The sequence below is a fragment of the Mandrillus leucophaeus genome, unplaced genomic scaffold, assembly GCF_000951045.1.
Source record: "Mandrillus leucophaeus isolate KB7577 unplaced genomic scaffold, Mleu.le_1.0 Scaffold18, whole genome shotgun sequence".
Classification (NCBI taxonomy): domain Eukaryota; kingdom Metazoa; phylum Chordata; class Mammalia; order Primates; family Cercopithecidae; genus Mandrillus; species Mandrillus leucophaeus.
In genome coordinates this window covers 5,159,095-5,170,880 of record NW_012101809.1, presented here as the reverse complement: position 1 = coordinate 5,170,880, position 11,786 = coordinate 5,159,095, and the positions used below count along the sequence as shown (strand labels likewise).

The window sequence follows — 11,786 nt, the reverse complement described above, 5'->3', positions numbered from 1 at the left end:
CCCAGCCCAGACACAAAGGCCGCATCCTTGCCACAGTCCCACACAGTCACCATGGAACAGAGAAGCCAGCCTACTTACCGCCAGCAGAGCTACCCAGAGGGCCAGAGCTGCACGTGCTGAGCAAGGGGTCAGAGAGGCGGCTGCCCAGGGCACTGGGCGAGGTTGGCGTGGAGGCAGGGGAGCAGGGGAGTGATGGGATACCACGCTCAGCCAGGATGGTGGAGCCTGTGAAAGGGGAGGGAGGGAAGGACACGCTAGCTGCCTGTCCAGGCCAAACTGGAGAAAGCTCCATCTCTCACAGTGGGTTCCCAGACTTGACCACACAGACCAGCCACAGGGCCGAGAGCGGGATTTTGCAGGCTGGTGCAGAGGACCATTTGATATTATTGCCATGGAATGTAGCTAATCAGCTAAAGACTTTGACCCCCGTCAGCATCCAGCCTGACCTCTGTTCTCACCTATGAACTGGAAGGCCACATCCTGCTTGCTTCTTGCTAAAACAGCAGCTCCAAACTAGGCCCCTGCCTGGCACCTACCTCCGCTCCTCCCCATGTATGCTTTCTGCAAAGCTTCCTGGGCCGGAGCATGTACGTTACCATCTCCCCTGCCCCGCAACCTCACCCTCCTGTTCAGAGCCCTGCACTCTTCACCACTGTCCCCAGATATCACCCACCTTTTCTGCATGGCACCTCTGCAATGCCTTTGCCTTCACCCTTTCCCACCTTGTTCTGATCATAGATTCTCTCCTCCCCTCCTTCCTCCTTCTGTCACTCACTTCCTCTCCTTTTTTTTTTATATATATATATATATATTTTTTTTTTTTTCAGACGTAGTCGCACTCTGTCACCAGGCTGGAGTGCAGTGGCATGACCTCGGCTCACTGCAATCTCCACCTCCCAGGTTCAAGGGATTCTCCTGCCTCAGCCTCCTGAATAGTTGGGATCACAGGCACATGCCACCATACCCAGCTAATGTTTTTGTATTTTCAGTAGCGACGGGGTTTCACCATGTTGGCCAAGATGGTCTCGATCTCCTCACCTTGTGATCTGCCCGCCTCAGCTCCCAAAGTGCTGGGATTGCAGGCGTCAGCCACCATGCCTGGCCTTCCTCTCCTTTTTAACAATCCATGCCTACCTCTTTCCCTCCTTCCTTCTTTCTTCCCTTCAACAAATCCTTACCGAGGACCTACCAGGCACCAGGCCCTGTGCAGACAGAAAGCTGGAAACAGCCCCTGCCTTCAAAGAGCTGGCTGTCCAGGAAGCCTCTGGGGGCTGTCCTCAAACTCCTTCCTCCGGGCCGCCCTGACTACCCCCAGACCACATTACTCCCTCAAGTACACACACACACGCACTACAGACACACGACTATTAAAACCACAAAGGCTGGGGTATTATTTGTTCTGTGCACAGGACTCCAGTTTTGTTTCTCCAGTAAAACCATGAGCTTTCTTTTTTTTTTTTTTTTTTTTTTTTTGAGAGGAGTCTTGCTCTGTTGCCCAGGCTGGAGTGCAGTGGCGCCATCTCGGCTCACTGCAAGCTCCACCTCCTGGGTTCACACCATTCTCCTACCTCAGCCTCCCGAGTAGCTGGGATTACAGGTGCCCGCCACCATGCCCAGCTAATTTTTTTTGTATTTTTAGTAGAGATGGGGTTTCACCGTGTTAGCCAGGGTGGTCTCAATCTCCTGATCTCATGATCCGCCCACCCTGGCCTCCCAAAGTGCTGAGATTACAGGTGTGAGCCACCATGCCCGGCCCATGAGCTTTCTTAGAACAGGAAATCTTATTCACCTGTGACTCTCCCACAAATCCTAACATAATGCCCTGCACACACCTAAGTGCCCAAAGAGATCTTTTTTATCTGTAGTTATTAATTCTAATTCATTTAGTGATATTATTATTTCTAAGGATATTCAATAGATGCCCACAGGGTTTCTCTTACTGTGTTGATATTTTTCCAAGTTAATTATCATCTCCTTTCAGGAGTTCACAACTCCTATTTACTTTTCTTGCCTACTTGCATTGGCCAGCATTTTTAGAACATCTGTAAGCCATCTCTATTATATTCCTGACTTTCATGAGAATATTTCTAAAGTGTCACCAGTAAGCATGGAACTGGCTGTATGTTTTGTGATACACATGAGTGAAGGAAATAACCTTCTATTCTTAGTTTACTTAGGCTAGCCACAAAGCTAAGCATTCCTCTGTAAGGTTAATAATGACCCTTCATACATTGCCACTGGTTAGTTATTCCTTTGAAGTCAGTCAGGATCTTCAAACACCAATTTTCTGGTTGAGATGCCCAATTTTCCAAACAGATCAGGAGCACTCTGTTGAATGTCTATTGAATTCTGGGTGGTTTTTCTTCAACACCCACCCTGGCCTATCTCCCTCTTGAAAGGGAGAAATCTGGATTTTTTTTTTTTAAGCCTCCCCTTTGCTCCAGTCTAGTAAACCTCTTTGGGCAACAGAAGCCTTACTGGAAAGCTACTTAGCTATTATTAGATGGTGCTGAGGGAAGAAAGTACTTTACTCTTATGTAATTTCCTTGCCCTGAGGAATAGTATATCCTGGTCAGTGAAATCAGCCTGACTCTTTTTTTTTTTTTTTTTTTTTTGGCATTCCAGCCTAATTTCTTTTTATTCCATCTTGAATTCTCACCCAAGCCTGATTCATCTGCCTGCTTGCTTGCTTTCTTTGTTTCTCTTTCTCTCTCTCCCTCTTTTCTTGAAACGGAATCTCACTGTTGCCCAAGCTGGAATGCAGTGGCGCCATCTCAGCTCACTGCAGCCTCCACCTCCCAGGTTCAACCGATTCTCCTGCCTCAGCCTCCCAAGTAGCTGGGCTTACAGGCATGCATCACCACCACCACACCCAGCTAAATTTTTTTGTATTTTAGTAAAAATGGGGATTTGCCACATTGGCCAGGATGGTCTTGAACTGCTGGCCTCAAGCAATCCATCCGCCTTGGCCTCTCAGAAGTGCTGGGATTACAGATGTGAGCCATCACGCCTGGCCCTTTCATTCCCTTTTTATTTATGTTTCACTCCATCTCCATTTGGTCTCCTTCCAGAATTGGAAGTCCCCAATGATTTTTATATGACTTTGCATGCTCTCACAAACCAACAGCATTACAAACATTAACATATGTGTATTCATTTATTCACATGTGCCTATACACAGTATGCCAATCTCATAGAGTAACTACCTCATGCTCACTCATCTACACACATTATCTCACCTATCAAGCCTCCTGGGCTGAGGTCTAGGCTAGGGGCGGTGAGGCCCAGGGGTCTCCAAACTTGGGTAAGCATACTTGCTAAAGAAAACCAATTCAGATGTCCAGAACCTGTCCAAGGTCTACAGAATTAAAATCTCTGGAGGTGGGGTCCAAGAATCTGCACTTTAATAGGTTCTCCAGGTGAGTCTAATGAAACCAGCTCAGTCTCACAGAGCTGGTTCAAAGACCAGCACTCGGAAAGCATGAATACTTGCTCACTCTGGGGTACAGAGGTACCAGGAGACACTTTGTGAAAAGATTTCTGGTCAAATTAGTATGTAAAAACTGTACACCAAAACCACCATCACGGTCTCCTTAATCAAACTTCATATTAAAGGCTCTGAGAAGTCTTGCAATAAAGAATCTTCCTCCCTTCTTTTCTTAACTCAATACACATCCCCCAGGCCTTTCACACCCTGTGCCCCCCAGAAAAGGCAGGTCCAGAACTCTGCTGCCCCACTTCCCCCAAGGCTGCCTACTCAGGTATTCCCCAGAGTCCCCCAATCAGACACCACCCTGTACCACCTGACTACTGACATTCCAACCTCTTTTTCTCATTTGGACTCACAAACTTCCTTAAAGGTGAGGACCTTTATTTCCATTTTGGAGAAATGGTAACCAAGACTCAAAGAATTAACTGCTGGGAGAAACCTTTTTTTCTTTTTTCTTTTTTTTTTATACGGAGTCTGGCTCTGTCGCCCAGGCTGGAGTGCAGTGGCCTGATCTCGGCTCACTGCAAGCTCCGCCTCCTGGGCTCACGCCATTCTCCTGCCTCAGCCTCCGGAGTAGCTGAGACTACAGGCGCCCGCCACCATGCCCGGCTAATTTTTTGTATTTTTGGTAGAGACGTGGTTTCACCGTGTTATCCAGGATGGTCTCGATCTCCTGACCTCGTGATCCGCCCGCCTCGGCCTCCCAAAGTGCTGGGATTACAGGCGTGAGCCACCGCGCCCGGCCTTTTCCTCTCATTTTTAAGTGGTCACTGGGTTGTGTGCTTCTGGATTGTTTATGTATCTGTGAGACTATGGGTTGATCCGATTCTGGGCATCAAACTCAATAATTCGCGCTTTTCCCAGTCTCACCCCCGGGTGAGTCTCCCAGGTGACATATACGGGCTACTAACTAGATGACCGAGTCCCGCCCAGAACTTACCTTAGGTGTCTGTGATTCCTTAGCAACATCATCATGAGCCTGGAGGAAGGGAAGCTCGCCCTTTGTCCCCTACCCGGATCGTCCCCGCCTCCAGGAAAGGCACACGCCCAGGCGCAGTTGCGGGCACTCACCGAGGATGCGGATCTGCGTGATGGTCCCGTGCAGGCCGAAAAGCATCCAGAGCGGCTGCGAGGCGTCCACGCACAGCTGCATGCCGGCGGCCGCGCCATTGTGGCTGAGGTGCAGCTCGCCGTCGGCGTTGACCACCAGGCCCAGGATGTCGCCGCTGTGCAGAGGCCCGGGCACGCGGCACACGGCCCAGAACTCCTTGCGGTCCACCAGGGCCTCAGGGCTGAAGGGCAGGTCGGCCGGCCGCAGCGTACCGGGGTCGCACGTGGTGACGCCGAAGGACAGCGCGCCGGGCCGCGCGCCACCCGAGCGCGTGACCTTGACGAAGATGGTCTCGGCCACGCGCACGGGCCGGCTAGTGAAGACGAGCGCGCGCTCGTCGCGCCCGTGCTCCACGCGCGCCACCGTCTGCTCGTCGAGGATGCGGATGTGCGCGCCGGCGCGCAGGGCGTGGAACCGCAGGTCGCCGTCGAGCTGCGCGGGCAGCGCGCGGCTGTGTTGCGAGTTGAGTGAGTTCTGCGGGATGGGACAGCCGGCGGCCGGCGCGGCCTCGTCGCTGTCCGCGCCCGGCACGTTGAGGTCGCACAGGCTCACCGAGAGGCGCGCGTCGTCCGCCTCGCGCCGCAGCGACGGCCGCCGCAGGGCGGTGAAGGAGCGCGGCCGCAGGCAGTCTGGGAGCACCAGCTCGCTATCTGCGCGGGAGACACGGGGCGGTGTCACGCAGGACTCCCGGGAGGCGGCCCCGGCGCGCCCCGCTGCCCGGTCCCTACGCGCGCACCGTTACAATCCCGGATGGCTAATGCCGCACACGATACTTGTGACATAAATTAGCGAGCACAGTCAAGAAACTGCTCTTGCAGAACATCTGTTTAAACAGAGGAATAGGTGGGGGGAAGCAGAAACTTAAACCATGTGAGTGCTTCCAAATACAGGTGCTTGCTATATGCAAATGTGTACTTCCCCATTTTCTACAGTAAACGTGTACTCCTTATAATTTAAAATTTTCAAAAATTTAACTCCTGTGCTCCTTCCGTCTTATCCCTAGCACCTAGAACAGCGCCGAGCACTCTGTTGACAAACAGTGATGAAGGCCTCACATCCTGGGAAGCCAGGGAGCAACCACCCCCCAGCAAACACACACACACACCCTCTTTGCGTACACTGTCTCATCTAACCTTAACAATTACCTTTTGAGGCTACCATTGCCATGTCAGGACACAGGCTGAGAGAAGTAGATCTATCCAAGATATCCTTTTGAAAGTGGCTTAATAGGGAATCAAACTCATCGTTCTTTTTAAAATCATACAAGTTATACAAAACGGTATTTTGTAGAAAATTCAGTTCAGCAAAAAGAAAAAATAATCGCCTGTAAGCCCACCACCCAGAGAAAAACATCTTTAATATCTGTATGCATGACCTTTCAGCCTTTTTAAAGGCTGTATTTTTGGTTTGTTTTTTTTGTGTATTTGGCGTTTTTTTTGTTTTTGTCTTTTTTGTTTGTTTGTTTGTTTGTTTTTTTGAGACGGGGTCTTGCTCTGTGGCCCAGGCTGGAGTGCAGTGGAGATAGCTCAGCTCACAGCAACCTCCGCCTCCCAGGCTCAAGCCATCCTCTCACCTCAGCCTCCCAAGTAGCTGGGATGCACCACCGCGCCCAGCTAATTTTGTATTTTTTAGGTAGAGACAGGATTTCGCCATGTTGCCCGGCTGGTCTCCACCTCCTAGGCTCAAGCGATCCTCCTGCCTCAGTCTCCCAAAGTACTACATTAGAAGTGTGAGCCACCACACCCAGCTGGTAACTTTTTTAGTGCAAAAATTGTGTCATGCTATATAAACATCACTTGTTTTTTACCTTTTACATGTACTACATCACTTTGAAAATGTGATGACATTGAAAATGTGATGACCCATTTCCCCAGAAAAATGCACATTCTCACTAAATTCTGTAGATAATTTCTCGGCATTCATGAACTACATGAAGCCATCCATGGGCAAGGACTCCAGACTAAGAACCCTTGGAGCTTTTTTCAAAATTTTCAAAAATTTAACTCCTGGGCTCCTTCTGTCTTATCCCCAGCACCTGAACACCTCTCCATGCCAATAACCGTTTCCAACACCATATTCTTCTAATGGCTGTGTTATGTTCTGCTTTATGAAGTCCTATAACTTGCAATAAAAGTAATCACCATGTTCCATGAATTACCCCTGCAATTCATTCTTGCAGCAGCCCGTGGAAGTGTTCCTGTTTTACAGATAAAGCTCAGCGGCGTTATGACAGCCACCATGTGGCAGATCCAGGATTGAAAAAAAGGTCTGTCCAACTCCCAATGCCGCATTCTTCACTTCCAGACTCTCCTTGTTTATTGAAGCCCTTCTGTGTGAGTCAGTCTCTCCAAATTTGCCTGGTGCCACTGTAAGCCGCACCGTGGACCCCGATCCCTTCCTTCAGGCCTTCTCTCTGAACCTCTCCAAGGGAGAATCTGTGCTGTCTCTTCAGGAACTGGGTTAAGGATGGCTGGGGTTCTCGGGTATGACAGCAAAGCTTGGGGGATTGCTCTGGTAGGGACAGCAGAGGCCAAAATTCAGCTCCACCTGAATGTAGACATGGTCACTAAACCTCCCTTTTTTCTTTCACCCTTTCCCGGAAGTGTGTTGTCTGGCCCCCAGAAAGCTCTGGGTGTGGGCCCTTCCCCCCAAGCCTCCTAAAGCTCTGGAGAAGCCTCCTGGGGCCTGGCTGATTGGGGTTTCCTGGAATCATGTTGGCGAGGAGGAGGGAGCCGGCCGGAAAATGTGATTATTCCAGGGAATTGACTCTGACAGTGATGGTGCAGAGAGGCTGGGGGGCTGCGGAGAGGCAAAGGCAGAGGCCAGGAGGGCCTGTGCAGGGGGAGGTGGGAAAGACAATGGGAGAGGCAGAGGCGAGGAGGGCCTGTGCAGGGGGGAGGTGGGAGACAAATGGTGCAGAGCTGGGGAAAGCCAGTGGGCTGACCTGAAGCCTGGGGAATAGCCCCTGCTCCCACACCCCTCCGGGATTCCAGGCACTGGCCCTTGGGAACTACAGAGGGTGGGAGACAGAGAGGGGAAGGGGCAGTAACAGCAGGGAGAAGAGGAATCAAGTCGCTCAGATATGTCCAGCCAGAGCTCCAGGAACACAGCTGTCACTGGGCCCACACCACCACCTCAGGACAATCAGTCCAGAGCTCCTGGGGCTGGGCAGACCCTCAGAACAAAGCTCTTCATGGGACTGGATGCAAGCTATCCTGGTCTCTCTGTCCCTTCAGGCGTCCCCTTCTACTTAAACATGCACACTACCAGGTGCTCACTAACTCCCAGGCAACCTGTTCCACTGTGGAGTTAATCTGTCTTTAAAGAGTATTTCCTTCTCTTAAACCAAAATCTACCTCCCTGTATTTAACCCACTACCTCCTGAGCTGCCTATCAGCCCAGTACTGAAGACAATTCTCAGGGAATACTCAGACTTCCCACACACCTTCCCACCTCTTAGACAATGAACAGAACCAGACTCAGTACTCTAGATGTGCACCAACCAGCTCAAGGCAGAGTGTGGCCATCACCTCCCTTGGTATATATGCTATACTTCTAATAATGCAACCTAAAAGTACATAAGGTTTTTTTCAGTAACCAACATTCATATACTAGTAGGCAGGACAAGAGCACAGTTAAGTGCGATGAATTTGAAGTCATCAGTCTAGGTTCAAATCCTGGCCCTGCCATTTCCTGTAAGACAAGGCTACAAATAGCTGAACTTCTTGGGGCCTCTTCAGCAGTGAAATCAGCATCTACTGATTTACATAAAATCTGTATCTAATACTCCCCTTAGAAGAGACGCTGTGAGGATGAAAAGGAGTAAGGTACACAGGGCACCTAAATAGGACACCTGGCACAGTCATTAGGTTAATATAAGCCATTGTTATTGGCATGTGAAATGCCACATGATTCAGAAGAAAGTGCATGGGCTTTGGGTGATCCAGGTCTGGATCAGGCCTAGGTTTAAATGTCTGACCCAGCACTTGGCTGATGGTTTTTGGGTAAACAACCTTCCTCCCAGCCTCAAATTGCTCACCTAGAGAATAGGGGTAATAATACCTGCCTTGAGTTGTTGTTGGAAAGCTGAGGTAAAGTGGGACCATCCCCAGCACCAAGAAGCTACCCGATAACTTCAGATATTAGTATTTGCTTGGCTTGAGCATAGTCTCAACTAAAAGTCAGGTACACCTGTCCTCAGACCAGGGGCTTTTTGAACCTTAATGCAGGACTTCACATCAGTCATGAAGGGTACCCAGGAAATATTCATTGAATGAAATCACCAAAGACCAAGAAGCAGCAGCTAAAATGTAGAGGTGAGAGGATAAAGAAAGGAAGCAGAAACAGTGGAGGATGTACAAAGAGAAGAAGGGGGTAGGAAGTGGATCCCTTTTGCCTTGATTGAAATCTTGCTAGAGTTGGGAGGGGAGGGACGAAAGCTACTAGGAAACAGCTAAAAACGGAACGAATCCCTAGGGCCAGTGCCCAGCCCAAGTCTGTCTTCTCTCCCTCTCCACCCCTCAGGGTCAGGAGCAGCTGCAGGCAGCCAGCAGCTCCAAAATAACCATCCCATCAGTGAGCCCAGCTGTGTCGAGGCCCTGAAATAGATGAAACTCGAGACTCAGGAGCTGGTCAGAGCACCCTCCGCAGAAGGGACGGCAAAGGTCACAGTTGAGTGAGCCAATACCAAGTTAGAGGTCAGGGCAGTGTTTGGGGCCCCAAGCCATGGGAGAACACCATGGAACCAACCTCGGCCCAGGGCTGCACCACTTGATGGATAAGGCTTAGAAAAACCAGATGGGCAACCTGTCACCCCAAGCAGTGGGGTGGCCCCACATTCGGAAGCAACAAGTTACATAATCGGTGCCGGGACACGTGCCCACCTACTTTGGAGGTGTTTATGATGGGAACAGAGACGGCACAAGACCACGAGGAGAAGCTGCTAAGCTGACTCCCCTTGCATGTCCCATCATTCAGGAAAGAACCTGTCAGTCTTTAGCTCTTGCCTGTTCTGGTGGCCGGCAGTGGCTCTACCGACACCCTGAGCCAGAGCAGAAATAAGCAGGCACTGCCAGGGCAGGGAGGTCCCGGCCATGTGTTTCCTCTCCTCTAGGTGGTGCTGGGGGCCCTACTCACCGACCTACTGTGTGCCCAGCCCTGGGCAGGGAGTCTGGGAGAGGGAGGAGCCAGGAGTCAGTGGAAAGGGCAAGGCTTAAGGGCAGGAATTTTTTTTTTTTTTTTTTTTTTTTTTTTTTTTGATACAGGGTCTTGCTCTGTTCCCCAGGCTGGAGTGCAGTAGCAAGACCTAGGCTCACTGCATCCTCTGCCTCCCAGGTTCAAGCGATTCTTGTGCCTCAGCCTCCCAAGTGGCTGGGACTACAGGTGCACACCACCACGCCTGGCTAATTTTTGTATTTTTTGTTAGAGACAGGGTTTCACTAGGTTTCCCAGGCTGGTTTCGAACTCCTCAGCTCAAGTGAACTGCTGGTCTCGGCCTCCCAAAGTGCTGAGATTACAGACGTGAGCTACCATGCCTGCCCCGAAGTCAGGAAAATATTTGAATACAATTTGATTACCAGAGTCTTGGCATCTAGGGTTAGACAGAAGCTTAGAGGTACTAAGGAACTAGGAAATCCACTTACCCCTGCCAATCTCTCAGCCTGGCTGGAAGCTAGAATGGCCCTAGGGTCAGGAAGTTTACCATCTCCCAAGGCTCCCTCCACCTTGGAACAACTATGACTTAGAAAAACTCTCCTGGTGGGAATCCATCTGTGTCCCACATACCCTCCTTGAGGCTCCCTCTGAGTCTTCTCTGCTTTACAATAAATATCCCCTTTAGGATCAAGATCCCCAGCTAAGGCTGAAGTCCCCTTCCTGTTTCAGAGTGGCCTAGGGAAGGTATTCTGGAAGGCACAGGAGTTGACTTGACTTGGGCTGAAGCACAGGAGGGTTTGGGTTGACAGGTGAGAAAACTGTTAGCAAACACCTGGTGAAGAGCAGGATGGGGAGGGAGAGGGGACAGACTGAGGAGGGCCCCAGGGCCAGCTGTTGCCCAGAAAGCTACCTGGCCCTGCCATACGCTGCCAGCAGTGCAGGGTAACCAAGGTAGGACCTGGGCGTGGAGGACCTCGGGCAGGCCAGGGCCTCCTTTGAGGCAGAGCTTGCCGTCAGCCTGAGAGTCCCATTTGTTGACGTTCTCACATCCGGAGCACTGGCTAATCTGTAACCAAGGGTCAGCCTGCAGCCGCCCGGCTTGCTGGCGGGTATCTGCTGGCCCCTGTTTGGGAGGTGCTGCCAGCCCTTTACTGTCTCCACAAACATCCTCCTGCTGGTCCGCATCTGGCACGGGGCATGGGAGGGAGCCGGGGAGGGCGGCTGCCTGGCTTGGACAGGCAAGGGGGTTCTCCACCCATCTCAGCACCCACCTCCACCCTCTCCCTTTAAACCCAACCATGGGAAATTTAGGAGAAACAAACATGTTTTCTGGGGCTCACAGAGGGAAGGGCAGAACATCCTAGAATTACTCAGTCACAGACTTTAAGATTCAGAGAATCTTCAAGCCATGGGATCTCATAGATTTATAGAATCATTTGGTCTAGTGGATCTCAAACTTTTTTAAAAAGCAGTGGAATCCTTTTGTCCAACAGAACCCAAAGCTCTAGCCAAAGTCTAGGAGGTGGGCAGAGCACCTGTCCCCTCCTCCTCTCTCTGGCCTTCTCTGCAGCCTCCAAGACACCTCTGTGGAACCCCAGTGTTCCGAGGAACCCAGCTGGAGAACCACAGATCTCGTTCCAAGGAGCAATTTCAATTGCATGGTTTTCCTTTCAGCCTGATACAGGGACCTGGGTTCAAGGCTCCCTCTTCTAGTTGGAGAGCTGGTTTGAGGGGTTGGCTTTTTTTGGCGGGGGAGAGTGGTGTTTTAAAATTAGGTATTCCTTTTTAACCTAAAGACAAAAGCCCTTCTCATTTGTGTAAATGCCTTTCCACATCTGTGAGGTAAGTGGGGCGTGTATAATTATGTCTAAATAATAGATGAGGAGGCTGAAGCACAGAGAAGCTGAGAACTGCCCAGAAATAGTGAGTGACCAAGTCAAGCCTTGATTCAGTTGGTCTCGTGCATCTGAAATAAAGGCATTGTCCCCAATACTGCAAGGCCCCAGCTCCTCCCTCCACATACACCCCACC

General features: G+C 50.7%; 1 protein-coding gene across 1 annotated transcript in view; it reads right to left on the bottom strand.

Moving 5' to 3' along the window:
• NEURL1 (neuralized E3 ubiquitin protein ligase 1) overlaps positions 1-11,786 on the bottom strand; it is a 99,446-nt gene that overhangs the window by 6,673 nt on the left and 80,987 nt on the right. Inside the window, exons 4-5 of the mRNA XM_011977507.1 lie at positions 4,562-5,251; positions 79-225 (exon numbers count right to left, since the gene is read on the bottom strand). Coding sequence (XP_011832897.1) covers positions 79-225; positions 4,562-5,251 — 837 coding nt within the window. The remainder of the gene's footprint in view (positions 1-78; positions 226-4,561; positions 5,252-11,786) is intronic.